At 45.4% G+C, this 23923-nt stretch overlaps 1 protein-coding gene across 2 annotated transcripts in view; it reads right to left on the bottom strand.

The window, feature by feature from the left end:
- CCDC149 (coiled-coil domain containing 149) overlaps positions 1–23923 on the bottom strand; it is a 101986-nt gene that overhangs the window by 62607 nt on the left and 15456 nt on the right. For both annotated transcript variants that reach the window (XM_045771338.2, XM_045771337.2), the window contains exons 2-3: positions 5073–5234; positions 2673–2711 (exon numbers count right to left, since the gene is read on the bottom strand). In XM_045771338.2, the coding sequence (XP_045627294.1) occupies positions 2673–2711; positions 5073–5234 (201 nt within the window). The remainder of the gene's footprint in view (positions 1–2672; positions 2712–5072; positions 5235–23923) is intronic.

Below are 23923 nucleotides of genomic sequence, written 5' to 3'. Positions count from 1 at the left end.
GAAAGATGGTGTTAAAATTGGCACAGTGGTAGAGTGGTCAGATAAAATATGGGATGCCCTGTTCAACTTGAATTATAGATAAACAACAAATAACATTTTGGCATAAATTCCATGCCCAGCCTAGAGCCCAACAGGGAGCTTAAACTTGGGACCCTGAGATCATGACCTGAGCTGAGATCAAAAGTCAGGTGCATGGGGCGCCTGGGTGGCACAGTGGTTAAGCGTCTGCCTTCGGCTCAGGGCGTGATCCTGGCGTTATGGGATTGAGCCCCACATCGGTCTCCCTGCTCCACTGGGAGCCTGTTTCTTCCTCTCCCACTCCCCCTGCTTGTGTTCCCTCTCTCACTGGCTGTCTCTATCTCTGTCGAATAAATAAATAAAATCTTTAAAAAAAAAAAAAAAGTCAGGTGCTTAACCAACTGAGCCACCCAGGTGCCCCAAGAGCCATACGTTTATATTAAAAAAGTTTTAATTGTCTATCTGAAATTCAAATTTCCCAAGTGTCCTGTATTTTTTTTTTAAGATTTATTTATTTATTTGGAGAGACAGCATGTGCATGCAGACAAACACAGGGGCTCAGCGTGGCACCCAACTCCAGGTTCAATCTCACCGCTTTGAGATCATGACCTGAGCCGATGCTTGAGTTGGATGCTTGACCAACTGTGCCCTCCCACAGTCACCTCCGAGGTGTCCTGTGTTTTTATTTGCCAAGTGCGGCACAATGGAGAGAAGGAGTATACGCAATGGAGAAGAAGTAGGATGCACTACCTCTGAACTTCCGGTTATGCAAGGCCATTGATTTCTTTATTGTTTAAACACTTTAGAATTTTGGTCATCTGTACCCCAACCCTTCCTACCTCATGCAGCAAGTCAGAGGTTCCAACCCAGGCAGGAAGGATACACAGCCAAAGTCTCACTATTGTACAAATCCCAAAGGGACAGACACTGAATGCCATATTCAAATCTAAAAAGCCAGCGCTTAGGACATTGAACTTGTTTTTTCGGAGCTATATGAATGCAGCTTGACAGACTTACTGGAATTCTTCAGATTCTCCTCAGTCAATGTAAATTTTTTATTATAAAGTCACGGAATGTGAATTCACTTAAACTGTAAAATCCCTTCATGAATACTAACAAACTCGAAAATCTCAACAAAGATGACTGTTCAGAGCCACCAAAACCACAAAAACATCTAGCAATTCCAGATTAAGGAGCCCAATTTTTAGACATTCATGATAAAATTACCCTTGTAATTTTGTTTAGAAAAAAATTAGCTCCATAGAAAAATGTGACTTTAGGTCAAACCTGGAGGATTATAAAATAATCAAATAAAATAGGAAGAGAGTATAGGAATGAGCAGAACTAAATAACCAGATGGGTAACCGTAGGACTGAGTTGCACTGCTGTTTAAGGGTCAAAGTCCCGTGTCTGTGTGTGTGTGTGTGTGTGTGTGTGTGTTGGGCATACTATTTACCCAGCAACAAAAATCTCAAGGAAGCGACCCAACGAGTTTACACGTGACATCGGGTATATTGTCAATGAACAAAAACAGGATGTTGAGTTGGCCGTTACGGCTATGAAGAGACAAAACAATTCCTGTATCTTTATTTGCATCTCCCTCTTTTGAAGCCCTGGTCTGGGGCAGAGGCTTCCCCATAACGTGGAACACACAGCATTAACATCACCATCATCTGGGCTCCCTTAAAGCCCAATAAAAAGCTGTAATTCAGGGCATGTCAGTAGAGAACAATTACCAAGTTGAGGAAAGGTCTGACAGAGGTATCTTTGGAAAACAACAACATATATATGTTTGTACACAGCTGGAGTAAAAGAAATACGATTTACGATAATCCTGAACATAATGTTACGAAAATCTTCACTGTCCCCAAATTAGTCTATAAATTTAATGAAGCCCCAATCAAAATACCAATAAGCTGGTTGGTTTGTTTTGGTGGAATGAGAAGAAGGCTGATAAAATGTTTGTAAGTTTTATCTGGGAAAAGTAACAAATAAGAAACACGTGCATAGCAAGAGCAAAGGGAAGGAGATTAGCCTAAACCGATGTCACAAGTATTATAAAGCCAAAACCACTGGAATAATGTGGTACAACCCCAGGACTACACAGGAAGCTCTTTGGAACAGAACAGAACAGAAAGTTCAGAAACAGATCCACAAATAAGTAAGGATTTGTTCAATGACACGAGTATCTAAAATCTGTAGGGAAAAAATGGATTCATCCATAATGTTGGCTATCATTTAGTAGAAAAGAACATGTGAGTTTTGCTGGTAAGAGGGCTTTTAAAAGCCTGAAGTGATAGAAGCAAAATAGGAGAACAGAATCCATCCATGAACAATATGAGCTCCCAACTCATGGCTCCTGACAGGATTCCCAACAAGAAAGGGAATCGTGTCAACTCGTGTCAACTCGTGTGCGCTCTTCCCCCTTTCTGGACCTTACTGGGTCTCCTTCCACACACACCCCCTCCCCCATCGCCAACCCCTCTTCTCAAAAAGCGTTTCTCTACTAACCCCCTATGTAACACAAAAGGATTCTGGGAAGCTAAGAGAAGCTCTCTATACATTTTGGATCCTCTGACTCCCCCCCGCCCCCAGTCATTGTTAGACATCAGTATGAACAATCCAAGAGTTACCAACTTCAGGAATAGTCTTACCTGTTTCCTCTTTTCAGGGGGAAGTGACGGGTCTCCATCCTACAAAGAAACAAATGTTACACTTTACTTAAAAAAAAAAAAAAAGGTGTGCTTAGATTTAAGGAACTGAACCAAACTCTGAACTAAATTCAGACCCTCCCACTCCTGCCCCCTGTTATCAATAGTGTGCTGAACCAAATTCAAACATACTTTTTTTAAAGATTTTTTTTTTTATTTATTTGAGAGAGAGTGAGAGAGAGAGCAAGAGCAGGTGGGAGAGGGAGAAGCAGGGAACCCAACGTGGGGCTGGATCCCAGGACCCTGGGATCGTGACCTGAGCTAAAGGCAGATGCTTAACCAAGGCGCCCCTCAATATACTTTAAAAAAAATTAAGTATAAACCGAACCAGTTATTTTGGAAAAACCTCTAGGAAATCAGTTCCACTTAGGACCAAACCTATATACTTTCTAAAACCTTATGAACCAAGTAAATGCATGAATAAACTAGATTTATGAATATTGTTTTTGAGCAGAGCCAAAACTGAGACAGTATTTCATCTGGTTTGAGTTGACTCTCTCTTTTAAATAGTTAGATCCAAAGGAATAATAGTGGACACACACATGCTTGAGTTTTCCCTACGGGCCGAACAATTTTGGAGGGCGGTAGGGAAGAGGGGATGGGATATGCTCAAAATGAAAGAGAATTAACTGAGAATTTCCAGTCCCATCAGACTTTCTGTCTTAAAAGGATTTAATCCCCTCCGCCCCTTTTGGTGCCACCTGGGAAAAGGAAGAGCTCAGGTGAAGGTATAAATGCTCAGTAAACGAGTACTCTTCTCTCCCATGCAGCCCGAATGTAAGTCAGCATTATTTTAACCCATGGAATCTTCCTATTCTATTTCTGCTCCAGGACAGTTGGATGATCCCAGCACCGACAGCTGAATGTTAGCCATTGGGTCTGCACTCAAAAACAGAGATCGTATCTGTGAAAGAAAAAAGGAGAATGCAAAATACTGCTCTGCGGTTGGTACCCTCCATCTCAGTATAATCTGTATGCTTAAAAATCTTGCCAAAGAGAATCCAAACGCCCGGGATAAGGGAAAGGTTACAGAAATTAGGGAAATCTTATAATGCAACTGTTTTAACAAGTGAATTAAATTTGTATGTATGGCCTAGAGAGATGACCCAGACAAAGTACTGAGTGAAAAGCAGGTGCTGGAACAACGTTTATACAGTGCTGACGAAGAGCCCCCTGCAATGATGGAAAAGCTCTCTATCTCGCTGCCCAATACAGTGGCCATCCCGGAAATCTATATCCACAGAATCCCGTACGGTACCCACGGGCCACCTGCAGAGGACTGGGCCCATGAAATGTGCTGAGACTCAAGAACAGAGTTTTCAATTCGAGTGAATTCTAACTAATTTGAAGTGAAATGTAAATAATCACATGTAGCTAGTGGCTTCTGGATTAGTGTAGATTTAAAATACGAATCCTCTTTAAGAAGTCCCATGCAGGGGCACCTGCCTGGCTCAGTCGGTAGAGCATGCAACTCTCCATCTCCAGGTGGTGAGTTCCAGCCCCACCCGGGTGTAGAGAAGAAAGAAAGAAAGAAAGAAAGGAAGGAAGGAAGGAAGGAAGGAAGGAAGGAAGGAAGGAAGGAAGGGAGGGAGGGAGGGAGGGAAGGAAGAAAGAAAGAAAGAAAGAAAGAAAGAAAGAAAGAAAGAAAGAAAGAAAAGAAAGGAAAGAAAGAAAGAAGGAAAGAAAGAAGGAAAGAAAGAAGGAAAGGAAGGAAGGAAGGAAGGAAGGAAGGAAGGAAGGAAGGAGAAAGAAAGAAAGAAAGAAAGAAAGAAAGAAAGAAAGAAAAGAAAAGAAAGGAAAGAAAGAAGGAAAGAAAGAAGGAAAGGAAGGAAGGAAGGAAGGAAAGAAAGAAAGAAAGAAAGAAAGAAAGAAAGAAAGAAAGAAAAGAAAGAAGGAAAGAAAGAAGGAAAGAAAGAAGGAAAGGAAGGAAGGAAAGAAAAGGAAAGGAAAGAAGGAAGGAAGGAAGGAAGGAAAGAAAGGAAGGAAAGAAAAGAAAACAACAACAACAAAAAGGATAAAAAGCTCCATACAAACAAATTAATCAGGAGGCACGTACAAACACTATGTATGTGTGCATATTTCACAGGTGCCAGAGCAGGCAGTCTGGAAGCATACACATATTCGCTAGCGACTGGGAGGAAACAGGGGTGACAACCTTCACTTCATTTTTCCACTTTGGAACTGTTTGAATGCGATCCTTTTTTTTTTTTTTTTTTTAAGAACTGGCATGTTAAAACCCTCACTTTATTTCTTTTCTTTTTTCTTTTTAAATTTTTAATTCCAGCTTAACCCACTTTCTATCCTAATGAGGGCACAAGAACGTCGCTGTGACGTAACACGTACGATCAGCTCCCGGTACTTCTTCTTCAGGGACTGGTGGCGCTCTCGAAGCTGATTGGCCATGAGTTTGTACTGGTCCCTTTCTTGCTGGCATGTGTCCAGCTCCTTGGAGAGGATCAGCAGGGCTTCCTTTTTACTCTCCAGCTTTCTTTTGCATACTAGGTACTGCAAAACAAACGAATCCAAGCAGCTGGTCAAAAACATCAATAGACCTCGTGTATTTCACATGTATTTCATGTGTATGAAATACACATGCCCTGCATGGTTGGTTTTGTTTTGTGGAGTTTTTTGTTTTTAACAGTCGGTCAGTAAATGACATGTGCAGTAGGTTTACAATATACAGACTGCTGGTGCCTGACACACTCCCCTCATGACTGAACCAAAACCTGGGATGTTCCTCAACTTTAGCAAACTGGGATTGATGAGGAAACAGAAGGCAAGCTGAGGACAAAGCAGAAACTGACATCCCGCAATCCCCCCCCCCCCCCCCCCGCGCCCATGGGATGTATGTGACATTCTTCAGGCACTCCTGGCTGCCCTAAAGGAAAAAGAAATAGTTGGCCTATTAAGACCACAATCCTGCAAGACTTGTGTCTCCCTCAGTTTACAAACGTTTTAGCAGTCTACAAGAACAAAGCATTTCTATCAATAACCTAGCTTCCAGAAGGGAATGTAGATATAATTAAATGTCTTTATAATCTGAAGCCTCCAGGAAGTTCCCAACCATCTTAATGTTAACGCCTTGCCAAAGGGAAAAACCACCTTAACTTGACAGTGGCAAGGCTTCCGGTAACCTGTGAATCTTCTTTAACATATGAAACTATTTTCTTAAACCTCCCTTTTTCCTTACCTCCCCCAACCCCATAGTATGTAATCAGCCACCCCTCACAACCCCGGGGCAGCAGCTCTTTCTGCCCACGGGTCCTGTCCCCGTGCTTTAGTAAACCACCATTTTTGCACCAAAGACGTCTCAAGAATTCTTTCTTGGTCGTGGGCTCTGGACTCTACTCCACCGAACCTTACCTATATATTACACAATCTCATCAGGATAAACAGATTGAAATAATTTAACTGACGTAGAAGTAAAAAAGAAAAACAATTTTTAAGTGACACAGATAGATAGATAGTTGGACCCAAATTTTGTTTTATTTTTTATTTATTTATTTTTTTTAAGATTTATTTATTTATTTATTTGACAGAGATAGAGACAGCCAGCGAGAGAGGGAACACAAGCAGGGGGAGTGGGAGAGGAAGAAGCAGGCTCATAGCGAAAGAGCCTGATGTAGGGCTCGATCCCACAATGCCGGGATCACGCCCTGAGCCGAAGGCAGGCGCTTAACCGCTGTGCCACCCAGGCGCCCCGCAAATTTTGTTTTAAAAGGATTTATATATTCAGGTAAGATTATTAAAATTTAATGAAATGATATACACAGAACGATTATTCAATACAAATTTTGTAAAAATATCAGTAACAACTCGTCATGTGTTTTTTACAATTTTACTCTTTATGCTTTTCTGTGTTTTCTAAATTTTCTAGAATAAACCCATATGGCTATACTATAATAAAGACATACAAAAAGTGTTATTAGAAATAACTTAATTGAACTATAAATCACTGCAGTAGATTTCACTTGCCCATTCAACCCAGCATTTGCCCACCTGAGAAAGTTTGTTCACTGACTCCACCAAGATGTGTACAACTTCCATAATTCCAACGCAGGCACCCACTACCCAGGGACCAAATGAGCTAAGTATTTTAGCTACACCTTGATTACCCCCAAACAGTTGGGTGTACCCACCTGGAACTCTTCCTCAGAGAGACAGGATTTCCAGGTCCTCCCTTCTCCCCATCCCCCCACCCTCACGCTGACCCTGAACCACCCTAACCTGATAATCACCCACTTCTCGGGCCAGTGTGAGCCTGACTGGGACTCTACTTTTACTGGATATACTGCACCGTCTGGCGTTATTCGCGTATGTGAAATGTGGCATTAAATACCTTTTGAATTTGCCCCGTAAAAGACCAAATTCAGAGCATTCATGAAAACAATTTATAGTTTCATTATACACTCTGACATGAGCACTTTGTCATTATGGACGCGGACACAAAGCAGAGAGAGCATCAGCGCTCCCATACCATTGGAGTCAATGCTCTTTTATGGACAAAAAGCATTACTCATATATAGTGCTTGCTTGGAACTGACTTTGTTAAGTTCAATTTCAAATAAATGAAAGGGGGGAAAAGAGAGTTTTGTGCATTAGCACAATTTTTTTTTCCTTAAAAAAAAAAGTAATTGCTTAGCTTCAAAAACAAAGGGGAAAGAAAAGCCATTCTGAGACGGATTTGAGTTCTAAGAGAGGACACTTCCACCTTGGGTGAATCTTATTTCTGGCAGTAATGAGGCTGGAATCCTGCCTTAAAACGTCCTGGATTTTTAAGACTGACATCGTCTTCATGGAGGCAAAATGGTTCTGTTGCCACTGTGATTTCTCGGGAGTAAAATCCCCAACGAGTAAATATCAGAGGAGAGTAGCTAAATATCAGAGGAGAGTAGCTCAAAAACCTGACCTGCAATGTCCTGAGGGAGGTATTGAGATTTCACAGGAAAAAATCCCATTTACACACAATGTAACAGATCTGCCCTTGCGCCTGCAGATCTTTGCCCATGATCGACAGCCTCGGTTGTCAGTGCTGTTAGTATTGGTGGCACAAAAATGGCCATCTTTGTCCCCTCCGTTTATCAGATCCAACTCTGAGACCCCAAAGATACTGTCTTCCAACTTTGGGGAAGAAAATTGCAATTGCACGGAGACATTGTAAGGTGCCATAGGCGAGACTGGCTGTAACATCCGGTCTCCTGAAGGGGAACAGGTAGGGGCCACCCCTATCGGCAAAGTGGAAATCCAGGCTCCCTGAGCTTGAACTGCTGTCTGTTAGGATCCAAGCGAGAAGCTGTTTGCCCCCCAAGGCCTGGTTCACGTAGGGGCTTCGGAAGCTGCGAAGGGCAGGAATAGGACTCCCTTCCCTCAGGTCCAAAGTGCCTGGCAGAAAAAACAGGCTCACCAGTCTCTGTGAAGACAGTGACCCGGGATTTGCTGAGCAGTGTCTCTGCAGTCTGATTCCCCCCAGGGCACGGAAAACAGGACAATTACACCTGCCCCAAAGGGTCAGAGAGCAAACACCTTCCGTATTGAACCTAAAGCCACGGCAGCAAAAGGGTGGTCATTAGGAAGCCACTGCTCGACCGCTCTTTCTTCTGCTTACTCTGGTCTCGAACAGCAAACTGCAACACTTGGGCTCCGTGCCATTTATTTTTATCAAGAGAAGGAATCTCAGGCTGAAGCCTCATTTCAGAAGCCGCTCCAAGTGGTGCTGCCCCGAAGATGGGAGAGCTCCCCTGTAGTCCCCTCGCCCTGGTATGGCAGCATCAGGAAGGCAGGCTAGAAAACACTGCTCTATGCCCCCCCCCCCGCCCTGCCCCGGGGATGGGGTGCTTGTGAAGATGTGGATGCCCGCCCCAACTCCGCCCCGCCGAGTCGGAATCCCTGGTACCGGCTCAGGAATCCGCGTTGTCAGCCCGCGGCACAGGAACCCAGGCTCTAGACAGAGACCTCCAGCTTCACGGTGTCTCGAGAGTTAGAGCCGCAGCTGCACTAGTTAGGCCAGCAGCGGCCCACGGGCGTAGGGGCAAGGCACGTCTCAGAACTGTTCTGGGGATATCAGAGGAAGGGGTTCTGAACAAGTTACAAGCATGGGCTCTGTTTTCCTACACCCGGCCAAACCTACATCTGTTATCAAAATAACCACAGAAAACTCTGGGAGGGGTGTGCGTGCGTGTGTGTGTGTGTGTGTGTGTGTGTAGGTGAAGGAAAAGGAACAGAAGGCAAGCTGAAGACAGAGCAGCAGCTGACACCCCACAAGCCTCCCTCCCATGAGATATATGTGACATTGCTCCTGCACTCCTGGCTGCCCTAAAGGAAAAACAAATAGTTAAGAGTTAAGATCTTATAGAGATCACAATCCTACAAGATGTGAGTCTCCCTCAGCTTACAAAAGTCTTAGCAATTTACAAGAACAAAGCATTTCTATCAATGGTCTTCCGGCAGAGAATGTAAATACAATTAAATGTCCTTATAATCTACAGCCCATTGACAGATAGTGAGGCGGGCAAAGTGTAATGTTCCTCCAGGAAGCTCCCGACTATCTTACTGTTAATGCCTTACTAGAGGGGTAAACAATCGTAACTTGACAACAGCAAGGCATGGGGCGTCCTGTGAGTCTTCTTTAACTTATGAAAGCTGTTTCTCAAACCTCCCTTTTTCCTTACCTCCCCCAACCCCATAGTATATAATCAGCCACCCCTCTCAACCCCACTGCAGCAGCTCTTTCTGCCCACAGGTCCTGTCCCTGTGCTTTAATAAAACAACCTTTTTGCACCAAAGACGTCTCAAGAATTCTTTCTTGGTCGTCGGCTCCAGACCTGACCCCACCGGACTTCACCTATATTCCAAAACCATATCAGAGGGGGTGATATTGGGGAATGGGAAGAAATTTCTTGTACTCATTCTAAAATGGTTATAGTTTAGTCCCTGTGGTGGTAGTTGTTAAAATGACCCATTTCCTAGCCTTCCAACTGGAAACAAAACAAAAAAACTGGAAGGAAAGGAAAAGGTCCTGAAGAGCCTCCTTGTTGGCCCCTCTGAACAACAGGCAAGTGTAAGGACCCAGCCCCAGCCTCGGGAGGGACCAAACACAGAACAGAAAGCCGGACCGACCAAGTTCCTGTGCTTGAGAGAGTTCAGCTTCTCCAGGAGGATGGGTCAGTGCAGAGGATGGAGGAGGTGGACAGCAGAAAATCGCCAGGCAGAGCCAGGAGGCCTCCAGCCCGAAGTAGGTCTCGCGAGGAGCTAATCATAAACCGTGGGGCCCCGGGAAAGCCACAGAACAGAACACACACACACACACACACACACACACACACACACACCCCGCCTGGAAGATGAGAGGAGTTCCCAGGGTGCCTCGCAACTTGAGGAACCCACGATTTTACCACCACTATCCAATATCACTGGGGGTAAAGGGTGTCCAGGAAAACGTGGGGGAGGGAGGGGCTCTAGTCCAGGAGGTAGGACTCACTTCAAGCACTCAGAAATCGCTTCCTTTGCCTTCTGTAGCGTAGAGCTGGCTCTATGGTTTCCAAAGATCACCCGTGACAGTGGCCGTTCCAGAATCTCTACGCTGCAGGGGCTATCGGGCGCCACCTGGCTGCAACGGGCGCCGGGCTGAAGCTGAGTTTGCAGTAACAATTTATGGCAGAATGAGAAAAGGCTAATGCCTGTGTGGTTGACATGAGTGTCTCTCTCTAATATTTCCAGCTCTCCTTTCCTTCCAGGCCCATGGCAGGACTGTCCCTCCCTGTGCTTTGGAGCAGGGTAGAGCCATGTAACTTGCTTTATCCCCTAAAACGGGCCTGGCGGGGACAGGAGGTTCTCCCAGGGTGAAAGCACTCAAGAGTCAAGGTAGGAATCGCCGTGCCTTCTCCACCCCTGCTGCAGCGGGTGTGGGGGCAGGCAGGGCCACAAGAACCAAACGGCCTGGAGTGTGGTGTCAACACAGGAGACGACTTGCCCTGGAGAGTCACTGGGGTCCACGGAGAAACTGACATGATCCAGAAGTAAGGTTCTGCGGTGTTAAGGTACAGAGATTTGGGGAAGGTGTTCGTTACCACAGCCTAACTTGGCCTGTCCTGACTCATGGCGTCCATATCAAAGAATGCGAGCGTCGGGAGACCGGTGGAGAGGATATTTGCCCCTGCTTCCGCGGAGCCACCACAAAGATGACGATCCGTTATCACTAGTATCATCACTATTAACCAAACACGAAGTTTTTGTGACAAATGCTTTCCGCGTCTGGGTGCCTTCAACCCTCACAGCCAACACCGTGAGGTCACTCTGCTATCATCACGTCCAGCGTGGAAGGGTTTATGTAATGTGCCAAGGGGCGGGCAGAGTCAGAATTTGAACCCAGGTCTCTGTAGAGCCAACCCAGAGGAGGCCCAATGCCCGAAAAACTAAGCATTCTGTGAAAAATAAAAGAAGGAAAGAAAAATACCACAATATTCATGGAGTCGGTTCCTTCGTTGAGTTGGTATTCCCAGCACAAGGAAGCTAAGGGAGGCGGTTTTGAACTTGGCTACTTTTTAGACCTGGAATGAAAGAGTGAAACCTTTATCTCTTCACCCGCTCCCCTCCACATCTCGGGGACTGGCCTCTCCTTTCCTCAGACGAGGCCTGAAGGAAGAAGGGAAAAAACAAAGCCTCCACAAGCATCTCTCCCTTGTGCTCCTTGAGGAGCCGAGAGGAAGCAATAAGGTTTCTACCCACTTATAAGAAATGGGATAAACTACAGGGCATCAGAAAAGAACCGAAGGGCTATTTCCTCCGAAGCGGCTAGGTTGGAACAGTTTTCTGTAAGCTGTAGCTGGTCTCGGCCACCCATTCAACAAATATTTTCTAGGTGCCTTCTCCATGTGGGGCAGGAGCCAAACACTGGTCTCCTGAAGGGTAAACGGTCCTGTTGATTTTGAAAATGAAAAACATGATACCTGAATAACAAACTTAATTTCCACAATCCTTTATGGGTTTTTCTGAATTCCCCAGTGTTCTGAAAACCGAAAACGTGTTCAGGTCCCGTTAGTGACCTCAGTGCGGTGAAGGTGTTTATGGTCTTTGGGCCACTACACGAGAATATTCGGACTTCTGCTGACGACAGATCCATGTGTTTGATTATTGACTAAGTCACCACCCTAGAGTCTGCTGGGGCCGATACATAGTGTACCGCATGCTTATGGCATTACCTCTCGATTCCAGTAATTCCTGCAGCTGAAACGCCTCTGGGGCCCAAGGATTTTGGGTAGGGAACCTGACTTTTACTTGAAAGTCACCCTCGCAAATCCCTACGTAGTCTCAATGACACGTGTGTGACTAACACCCAATCTTTCTCCAACAGTCATTGTCCCAAACCCAAGCGTTTATGAGATTTTGACTTCCTCACGTAGACCAGGAGAAACTATACGTACGTTACGTGCAATAAATCTTCAAGCTGCCGTAATACTGTTACTATACTATTCCTATAGCTTCCGATTTTCTTTTTTCTTTAGAATTAGCATTGAATGCTGACACTGGGATAAACCTCACAGATAACCCAAGCGACTTGTCCAAACCCGCAAAGAACAAGGTTCCTGGCTGCTGTATATTCTCTAACAGTGTTTTCCCAAGTCGTGGGTCATGACACCCTCATCCGGGTAGCAAGATCAATTCACTTGCAACCTCTCATTTTCTTAAAAACAAAACAAACAAAAAACCCAGAAGACAACAGTGCACATCCCATGCAGTTTCATCACACTTTTCTTTTTTGAACACGTGTGTAAGAATAAACACACACCGCCCTGCGTACTGTCACACCGTACTGTGGGCCGTCATTCTACGAGCTTGGTCGCTACTATTCTGTAGTGGTCACTCTGCACATTGACTCGTTCACTGGACAAACAGTTAATGAAGGTCACCGAGAGAGGCAACGGTGGGACGGGCGGTGGCTTTAGGGGCAGGAGAGGAAAACTACGGGGAGGAGATGGAGGTTGGTGGGTTTTGAGAGATGGGCGGCCATAACAGCACCCGAATAAAAGCCATTATGTAATGTAGATAATTAGCGCTTTGGGATTAAGGCACAGCCCCGATTAATTAATACCTGCCCTGCCCACACCTCACGGAGCTCAAAATGGAAGGCGCTATGCGAAAATGTGACTTTGTACACTTTTTTCAAAATTAAAGGTATTATTCTTCTTGTATTTAAAGGGAACAAAACGCCTTCACAGACACTCCCTCATTTGATGGTTCACATTATATGACAAGTGGGACAAAAACGGTTTCTCTCATTTGACAAAGCAGCTGCGATTGCCGTTCCCAGAGTCGCGTACCTAACTACTGTCAGCTCAAACAGGGACTCTTTTTTTTTTTTTTTAAGATTTTATTTATGTATTTGAGACAGAGAGCACAAGCAGGGGCAGAAGGAGAGGGAGAAGCAGACTCCCCGCTGAGCAGGGAGAGCAACTCGGGGATTTGATCCCGGATCGCTGGGATCATGACCTGAGCCAAAGGCAGCTGTTTAACCCACTGAGCCACCCAGGGGACCCTCAAATCAGGACTCTTAACTCTAAACTCCAGGCCATTTTTAGTATTTTATATCGGTATCAAACACGTTATTAGCAGGTCCACATATTACCTCTCTTGGGTCTAACCACATTTCTAATAAGACACTCTCAGAGATGATCATGTACCGAGAGCAGCACACTTTGACTCAGTATGTTGAGGCCCTGTTTGGAAGACAGGCAGCTCTCCTGGGGCCTTTTCAATCATATCCACGGGGAAGGCCTGAGGTGCAAGAGGCCACCTAGCCATCTGCTCAGGCATCAGCCAACCCCGATCCCCCAGAGTCCTGGCTGGCCGCGTGCTGATGACCACACGAGGCTCATCACCAGCTGACTCATGGGCACAAAGCACTTACTATTTCAAAGGGCTCTTGCACAGTTATGTTGGCTGTGATTTAGGCCCCGGGCCCTCTTCGGTAACTCAAATCCTCCCCGCACTGCAACCAGGGGGATCCCAGTCATTCCAATGGCTTTTCTGTCATCTCTGTGCCGGTTTCACCCAAATTGGTGTCACCAGCTCAGACTCTCACCTGCACTCACTCTCAGGTCTAGGTGGATGCCTCCACCTGAACATCTGAGAGGCAGCTTGGTCTAGGACTACATCCAGCCCACTCCAACCTCAGGGCCTTTGCACGGCTGTTTCTTCTGCTTGGATTGCATGGCTCGTTCCCTGGCTTCCTTCAGATCTCTGTTGTAACGTCTCCTTCTCAGGAAGCTCATCTCTGTCTGTCACCACCCAGACTCTCAATCCTCTTACACTGTGTTACTTTCCTTCATTGCACTTATTACTTGACCTTGAGTTATATAACTATTGGTTTATTTTCAACATCTCTCTCCGGCTGTCCGTCACTAAGAACAATGCAGGGTACATAGCTGGGGCTCAATACATACTTATGATGAATGAGAAAATGGCATACATTTTCTTACCTCGACATCCTGTGACTCATGTGGTTCTGTCCCCTTTTGACAGATTCTCAAACTCCCAGGTGCTAAAGACCTCAGGAATCCTCTAGGCCAGGCCCCTAATTGCACAGATGAGGAAGCTGGGACTCAGCATGGAACACTGGCTTACCCGGGGCTGACGAATAGGACCCAGAGCTAAAACCTAAGCTGAGCACTCCTCTCAGTCCAGTGCATTTCTCTCCACCCCCCAGATCAAGGAACACATCCCTGGTGAGATGTAAATGCCTATAAACTTAGAATGGTGCCTGGTACTTTTTTTTATAGCAATAAAAATTATTAATATCATATAAGAGATAATAATAGATGATAATATGTCACCTGATCATCATTCACTAATCGTTACTAACTACAGCATGCTAAATGCTACAAAGAGATACAAACGAAGCTCCCAGAAACACAGGGGAAGGCAGCTTAAAGTAACAGTTGACAGATCAGATCAAACTGCAGGAACTGATCGGCCTCTTTATCTCCAGCCAGAAGGAGCTGCAATAGCTGCATTTGGATCTTGGCTTGACCACTCCCTTGCTACGTGATCAATTACTTAGCCTCTCTGTGCCTCAGTTTCTTCACTTGTTAAATGGGTACAGTTACAGTATCTTCATAGGGCTCATGCAAGAATTTAAAACAATTAGTATGCATAAAATTTTTAAAATCATAAGTGCTGTCTGTGTATTGCTATTCTACTCTTTTTAATCATGAGGAGAGGATCACAGCTCGGCAAAGAAGGGGCTCAAAGAGCTGGAGGAAGGTGTGAACATTGGAAATGGATCCCAAAGGACAGGTGGAGGGGCTCGTTTTGTTGGGGAGCCGATGAAGTTGTGACAGGTAGCGGTGATGGGAAAACCATATTCCCGGCAGGGAAACAGCCAGAGCAAAGCACAAAGGTGAGACACGGGAAGACATGCTGTCGGAACAGCGAGCGACATGCTGGGCTATCTCCGGCGTTGGGGTGGGAGTGAAGCCTGCATCAGAGAAAGCTGGAGAGAGAGACAGATGGGTGGTCAGGTCAGAAAGGGCCTGGAAGTCGTGCTGGAGAGTTCAGATTTTATTCCTGCAGCAGGCAGGAGCCCTGAGGGGCTCTGAATAGGGGAGTGACATTAAGAATCCTTTGAGGAAGACAATTTCATCCTGACATCATGTGGTGTAAATTACCTCTGACTCTACAGCTTGGGTAAAATTGGTTGCCAAGCTCCCAGGGGAGGGGAAGGCAGCTGGGGATCAGGGCCTGCTTTGCAGATACCCCTCTGGATCCTGCGGTTTGATCTGATCTGTCAAGCCCACAAAGAACACACTGACTTTGCTGTTTCTTAATATGGATTCTGTTATCACCTTGTCTAACGCAATTCTGTTAGGTAGGGTGCTACCCAGGCAACCAGAAGCAGCCATGGGTTTAGGCTCGGCCACGGCAGCTGGTATCAGTATCCTATCGGTGGGCGAATGGGTCACATGGCTGCCCAACCACCTGGCAAAGGGCTCAGCCCAGGGGGCAAGCTGCAGGAAAACGCCCCCACTTTCTGGTCACTTGGGTGGGGCCAAGGGATATGCACTCGGTTTGCCATATGCTTCCATTTTGCTCCCTAGTCAAGGTGTAATTCTGCCTGTTAAGTTCAAGTGTGGTGGAGGGGACAGGGATATCTGCTCTCTTCCCTATCCAAGGAAAGGAGGGTTTGGGTTTGTTTTCAGTAAAGAGGAAGGAGAAAACAAATTCGTATTTTTGGAATGTCTGGTATGTGCGAGGCATTGTCAGGGGTAATACTAAGGAGAAGGAGACTTCTATTTAATTATAACACTAAGTACAGCAGCCACTATTCAGTGAACATTGTTATTTTCCAAATTGTACTAAATGCTTGACTTGAAACACCACATTCAATCCCTACAGTTGCCTATGGAATAGGTTGTACAATTAGCCCCATTTTAGAGACAAGGACACTGAAGCTCAAAGAGGTCAACTTATCCTTCATTACTGAAGTCATGAGTAGCAATGCCAGACTGGTCTCTGCATTTATCAATCAGGATCCGTGGGTCGTAAGCAACAGTAACTCATCCCCTCACATAGGACTGTATTAGAAAGACTTTGGCACTCACAGAATTGGCAGGAGGACAGAGAAGTTGGCTTAGAAACAGGGAGGCAATGAGGTGACTCTGGAGGCTGGAGAAAAGATGAGGTGTTAGCGCAGGAAAGATCAGGTCAGAGGCTACCGATCGATCAGGGTCGAACCTGACTCCGTTAAGTTTCAGCCTTTTTATCTCTCTGTTCAAGGGGGTCTCCAGCCGGCCTAAAGCAGATCATGTACCATCGCCTGGGGGAGCACAGGGCACCAGACTGTCGTCCTGTGCTCTCTTGCAGATTATCCCCAGCGGTTAATACCCTCCAAGCGGGCGTGGCTGGAAGTGAGAGAACAATGCGTGTACCACATTAACCTGGGTAGAGCCATTCTACTGAGCATATTTCTCAACTTTGCTACAGTCCCCCTTCCAGTGGTTTACGAATAAAGGTTGAAAAAGAAACAGTGGGCATTTACTAAGAATTCCTTTTATTTTAATGAACCCCTGAGGCTCTACTAATCACATCCAGAAACACACATACAGTGTGAAGTTTACAGGCTGCAGTGGGTTACACACCTACCAACTGGAGAAAGGAAAGAACCACACACCAACTATACTGGGTCATCAGTGAAACGTGAACGGAATAAACTTGGTAAAATACACCCAGTTTTTGGTATGTATACTAGATACTGTGAAATATTTTTATTATCCTCTCAAAAATAGATTTCTTTTGAATCGCGTTTCAATTATATTTTTAAAGCACAACTCCCAAGTCATTTGTCGATGTTCATTCATGCCCACACGCAAACACCATGAAGGTAGCCTTGTGCTTATCATCTTAAGAACTCAGACCCGCAGTTTTCACCACTGAGTGGCTTTTATCTACCCATTTACTGTTATCTGCAATAAAGCAAATCATAATTTGCTAAGGAGGATCATAATAATTAAATGTCTATCTGACATACTACATTACTAGTTAGATGGCTTTACAACCAGATAAATGCTGAGACAGATGAAGGTAGCCGGGATGTCAGGGAGGGGACCTCTCCCCCAAGTGACTCTCACCCTCAAACAGTGACTCGTGGTCCTTGGCGATTTTTACTGATGGAATCAGGCTAGTTCTCATTAGCTGCTGCAAGAACATACCTGCCAATCCCTAAAGGCTTCACAGTGTGAGGATAAACACATGTGGCTGAAGGGTTCACATTCAGGAATAATTCAGAAACTTCTCAATTCGCAGAAACTTCTCCCCTGGTCCCCCTCTACCCAGTCACACTCTCTTTCTACCCTATCTTCCATCCTCCATCCGGGATACCTCCTTTCTCATCCAATTTGCCGCTTCAGGTAAAGAGTATTCAACAAGCAACATAACTTCACCTTCAGATAAGCCACTCCCCCCATTCCTGGAACCCCTACTTTGCCCTGCCCGGTGACAGCTGGCCGGGACCATCACGATGGCCTCCTCATCTCTCTACCTGTCTAGTGCAGGTACCAGTTGCTTTGAAAACCATAAATCAGGTCCTGCCACTCACTCGTTTTTTAAAATATCTCTGTTAAGGAGATCGAAAAACAAGGGCTCTTCGATATCTGGCTGCAATCCACTTCTGACTCTTCCCGGCTCCTCACAGCCATGTGACATTCTGGGTACACCTTAATTAAAGCATCACAGCCACCTGCCCACCTGTCCGCCTCGCTACAGACTGAGGCCTCCCTGCAGCCAAGGTCCAACTCATTCCCCTTTGCATCTCCAGAGCTAAGCTCCTGACCAAGAACGAGTGCTTAATAAATAGTTGAGAAATAAATGAACTTTCGTTCCCACTATGCTGAATTTTATATATATAATATATTTTATATATATTTTTTAATTTTAATTATATATTATATATTTATATTTAAGTATTTTATATATTTTATGTATATAAAAATTTTAATTATATATATAATATATATATAAACTTATTTACTGGTATTTGTAATAGGTCTTTCAGTAAGCTAACCAATTATTATTTATCGTTAAGCCTAAATCTCTAAATTGCATTTAGCATCATTTAGAAAAAGAATTCTGTTTGCAAAAACTTGGTATGTGTGGAGAGGTCACAAGACGGCTCCTATAGAATTAGCAAAATGGAATTTGCATCCTTTTTATCGCTTAAAATGAGCCCTTCCCTACATCACTATGGCATAACCTTCCTTTACCACCTTCATTCTCTGGATAGGCATCCAGGACTGTCACTCGGAGATACCCTGAACCTTGCCAGGCCACGTTTGGGCATCTATGGAGTCAGAGGCCAAGTGAGGCCACGCCCACGTGGACGGTCACGTCGCTGAGGTCCTGCAGCCCGCAGGCATCCGGACGGAGCCGCGCTGACTCGCCAGCCCCTGCGGGAGCAGGCTTCACTGGTCGTGACTGTACCCCAGTCTCCCAACAGTGTGGCTCCCGAGCATTTCCACAGCCCTATTCTAAATCTGTGTTCACCTCTGTAATTTTTAGATAACATTTCAGCAATTTCAGGTTGGTAACTTAATGATTCTAATGCCATTCTCTAAGATGACTTTTTTTTTTTTTTTTTTTTTTTTTTTATGATCTATCTTTCTTGGAGTCACCATGGTGGTTTTCCCTCTTCGGTATTACTTTCGACAGGCAAACTTTGATTATTTGAGTGCCCCAGGGGATGTGCTGAAATTTAAGTTAAGTGAGATTTCAGGTAATTGGAAGAGTTTATAATGTGAACTATAGTAGCTGGGGGGTATGTGAAATTCACTGACAGTCTTGGTTAAGTTAGGAATAACGAAGGTTTGCCTGGATATCTATTTCAATCCTTTGCTCCTGTTATTTCTCCCTTCCCCCCTCTCCCCACCTTCTCAGTCTCTATACTGTCTGGGTGTGCCCCTGTTTTCTGCAGGCCTACAAAGATGAGGAGCAAATGCAAAGAAAAAAGACTGGCTTTCCTTCTAGTTGGCCATAAATGGGCGAGGAAATTCCTCTCATTTGGTGAAGGTAGCATATATTTTTAAAAATCGTTGCTTGCCTTAGAGTGAGTTTGCGCTCTCCCCAGTGCTGGGCTGATCCGATCTTGCCTCCAGCCGAGATGCTGATGACAGGGTGTGTGATTCTGGCTTGTTTCAGAGATCCAGTGTTCGGGATCGGGCACTAAAATTACCCATACATCTGAACTCTCCCTTTTCCACCCAGGTTGCCAGGGGCCTGGGATATGCTAGATACAGGTGACAGCCCATGTCACCAATGCTCACATATGCAATGACATATTATAACATGCAACGGTCACATGTGGAATGTGATGATAGATTCACTCGTCACTTCATTATAGGATAATGATTCAGTTCAGTTGCAGAAAGCTTTTCTTGAGGGCTGGGTAGCAATAAAAAGCCGGCAAAGCATGGATAACATTTTGGTCAAACTGTCTTTAAAAGCTATATAATTGCCGTGGCTTATCTTCCCCTGGTCTCAAAAAGAAATCATAAAACAACAACAACAACAAAAACCTTAAAACTCCTACAACAGATGAGCCACAGTGGCCACTGTAGGTCCACCTGCTCCCAGCTTCTGAGATGTGTCCCCAAACGCCGTGGGGCAGACGGGACCTCTAGCAGTGTCTCCACTTAACAGACAAGGCTCAAGGGGTAGCATTTGCAGGACTACAATTGACTCCAGGACTATCCTTTAACAAAAGGGAATTTGGAAGGCACAGAGACAAAGGGACCATGAACAGACCAAACATGGCAGCTGGGATTTAGAGTGAAATGATGTGGCTCTCACGGCCATCACCTATGACTGGCCATGAGAAGCCACTCACCACCCCCACCCCCTGCTTCAGTTTCCTCTTCTATAAATGCTCTGTGAATGACCATCAACATCTTGGGGTCTACTCTGTGCCCAAAGGTGATTCAGCATTTCACATATATAAACCATTAATCCTTATCACAACCCCAACATGTAGACATTATCCCCTTCTACAGATGAAGAAACTGAGGCTCTGGGAGATTAAAAAAAAAAGGTCACTTAACTTGTAAGTGGCAATGGTGGGATTTAAACCCAGGCCTATCCCATGCCCTTCTTGCCACAGTGCCCTGCGCCTCCCTCAGAGAAGAATCATACAGATTCTGTAAGACAATGCATGTGTAAAAAAGCACTCGAGGGGCCTGGGTGGCTCAGTCGGTTAAGCATCCAACTCTTACTTCAGCCAGGTCATGATCTCAGGGTCGTGAGATTGAGCCCTGTGTTGGGCTCCATGCTAGGTGTGGAGCCTACTTCGGATTCTCTCCCTCTCCCTCTGCTCCTGTGCTTTCCCCACCCCCACGCTTGCATGCATGCTCTCTCTCTCTCTAAAAATAAATAAAATATTTAAAAATAAAAAAATTAAAAAGCACTCGATAAATTCTAAAGGCACTATTCTTATTAATAATCACAATAATCCACAGAACTGCATATGTCCTATTCAAAGAAAGAAAACCATCTTTATTCCTAAGTTTGTCAGCAGACCTTGCCTTTCTGAAAAATATCATCTCCCTGCCGGGATGAATGGTTCCATACGAGGGTCAGAGCGCTCAAGATGAAGATGCAACTCAAGATGGAGCAATTGTGGGACTATTCCCTGGCTCCCATCCCTCCGATACTCGAGTCAGGTGCAGATACTCCAAAGTAAGGAGGGGTTCCATCCCTGTCTGCCCCACAAGGCAGTCATCCGCAGACTAGAGATCTCGAAATCAGACATGCAAATCCATCACCGTTTTAATTATCCAAGTAAATAGGGCCCTTACCACCATCTGCCAAGATGCCAACCAGTCGTGATCATCACGGCTCTCCCAGCGGTTCTCGCTGTGTGAGAACCACGGAGTCATCGTTCAAGGAGCCACTTGGGCCCACATTTCTGGCCACAGGATGAAGGTGTCCGCAGCTGAAGCTTGCGGCTGGGAGCCGGTTCTGCCCTCTCTCTGTGCCCAGCTCATATTCTTCTGAGCACTGTTCGTTTGTTCCTGCACCTGCCACTTTCTTCAACCAGCTCCGGGCAGCACCGACAAGTGGGAAATTTCCCTTGACAAGACCCGTCAGTTCAGAACTCAGCCCCACAGCAGCAAGTTGGGTGGAGAGGTGTTCTGGAACACGGGAGGATGTGCAATCCCAGTGATTCCAATCATAGGAGTTTTCAGAGGATGGACTAAACTGTGAACACTTCTTAAGGCGAGGGCTCTGTCCGTCCACGTTTGTTTCTCTGGCTGCTAGTGGCGCACATGGGTCGATTATGCTAGCAAAGGGCTCCTGGGGATGATCTGAATTTATGGTGGCTTTCAAGGAGGAGGGCAAAATCCTCATTGGCTCCACATCGCCAACAGGCCACCCGCCAATACTGGGAATATTTTTCTTGCTTGCCTTCATAGTCCATTTGTCCACCACCATCATGGGTCATCAGAAGAGCATTTAAATGACAATAAAATGAGTTGTTCCAGTTTATTCTTCCGCAAGTAAAGACATAAGACCTGACTCTTAGAAAGAAATCCTTTGGAGAAGACATCACTGATGCAAGGTAGTGGCAAGGTTTGGGCATTTCTCTTTCAGTAAGGAAATACAGTGACGATTAGGATCACTGTAGACAGTAGTGTCAAAAGGACTGACTAAATATATGGCCAGGTGACCATTCCAAAAGGAGGGGAAATTTCAGGGGCAGAGAGGACTAAAAGGATATGGATGGCAGTGGATATCCGAGTAAGACCCTGAGCTTGGCCGTGAGCTTGGCGGGGAGGGGGCTCAGACTTTCCTGGATTCCAGTCTCTGCCTTGCCATTTCTAGCTGAATGACCTCGAGCAAGTTAATCTACCTCTTGCTGAGCCAAAGACACCTTATTTGTAAAATGGGGGCCATGATAGTATCTACTTCGTAGGGTTTGTGAGGTTAAAAGAGATAATGGATGAACAAGGCATTTAGCCCAGTAACTGGCATGTAGCTGGCATTTCCTGAGAAATTATCTTATCATCATCATCATCCATAAGCATCACATTCATGCCTATCATTAGGACTGTTGTTGTCCATACTGTGTGCGAGGGTGCAAAGACTGAAGTCATTAAAACGAGTCCTTGGGAAAGACCTACCAAGCCTGGTGGGCCTAGATCCCAGCTAGGACCATGGATGCACCAGACAAAACATTGATGGCAGACCTTCCTCCACTGCTCACTGTGTGCCAGGCGCCGTTCTGGGCACTTCACACACATTCCCAATTGTGCCCTATGAATAGGTATTAGTCTGATCCCCTCATCCATATAAAAGTGTTGGCTAAGGTGATGGAAGCAGAAGTGTCCTGGGAGACTTCTGGGAAGTTTCCCTAAAGGAAGGAGTCCCCTCTTCTTCAGGTCTTCTTCCTCCTCCAAAATACTGGTCCCCAGATGGAAAGCTCCATACTTGGCATGGTGGATGAGAGAAACAGCAGGTGCCTGGGTCCCTGACAAACTGCAAGCTGCCCTATCAGCCCGAGACTGTCTTCCTCGAAACGTTGTACTCGAGGGAGAGATACAGATAACTCCATCTTATCTAAACCACTGCTGTTTCTGGGATTAATCCCAAATAATAGGCCAACATGGCCAAACAACTGATATTGAGGAAATTGGGCACCTTTTAATGGAAGATACGTAACCGAGTTCACAAGGGAGCCCTATGTCACCGCTGGCCGGTGCCGCCGGATATCCACGACCTGAGAGCACAGAAGCCCTACGCCGAGGTCTGAATAGGGTTTAAATTAAACAATACTTCCCTTTCGGCTTGATCATTCAAACTACATACCTTGGAAACATGGGCACGACACTGTAGCAGCTTTGGTCGCTCCCTCACTCGCTCGTATGGTGAGGCTGGGGGCAAGCGGGGAAAACACAGACTCTGGGGTCCAAAGGACCTGGGTTCAGATCCCAGCTCTTACATTACCAGCATATTCTCTTATGCTTACTTATCAACTCTTAGCCATACTGATCACAGCAAGTGAAATGGTGGTAACTCTCGTTGCCCCTCAAGGCTGTTGGGAGGAATAAATAAAAGGCATATATCAAGTGTCGGCACATTAAACAGTGCTCCAATGACTGTGTCCTTTTTCCTTCCAACGTGTGCCTGGACCAAACCTTATCTGCCTGGCACGAGACAAGGGCTTAACAAATGGAAACAACGTAAGAATAACTTACTGCTGTTAGTCACAGTAACGGTACTGAGAGAGTAGTAGCGATTATGATCGCGGCAGTGGTCGCAGTAACAGTGGTAGTAAAATAATTGAAAGCCAAACCGAGAGAGGGTGAAAGCCAGGAAGGTCCCCAAATGTGCACAGTTAATGACTACATGATCAAAATGGAACTGTTCAGTACTGGGCAGGAGACTGATTCTGGGGGAAGCGTGGCATTTTTCTCATGAATCCTCATGACTGTTTCCAGCAATCAAAACAGCCGTTTCCCTCGCTCACTAAGCAATCTTGTAATTGGAAAAGAACCTCTCTCTAAACCCAGGTGTTTAAATTGTCCAATGAATTCCTCTCTTCTTTTAAAACTGAATTTTTAAGAAGAAGTTGAGGGATGAGATGAACGAACACTCTAGAATTTGCTCTCCTGTACAGCCGTTTACACACCACATGGTAGGGTGCGAGATGTCCT

The sequence above is a fragment of the Ursus americanus genome, chromosome 8 (genome assembly GCF_024610735.1).
Source record: "Ursus americanus isolate L20-20 chromosome 8, mUrsAme1.1.p, whole genome shotgun sequence".
In the NCBI taxonomy this organism is placed as follows: Eukaryota; Metazoa; Chordata; class Mammalia; order Carnivora; family Ursidae; genus Ursus; species Ursus americanus.
The sequence above is the reverse complement of the archived record's forward strand: the minus strand, read 5'-3'. Positions and strand labels throughout refer to the sequence as shown.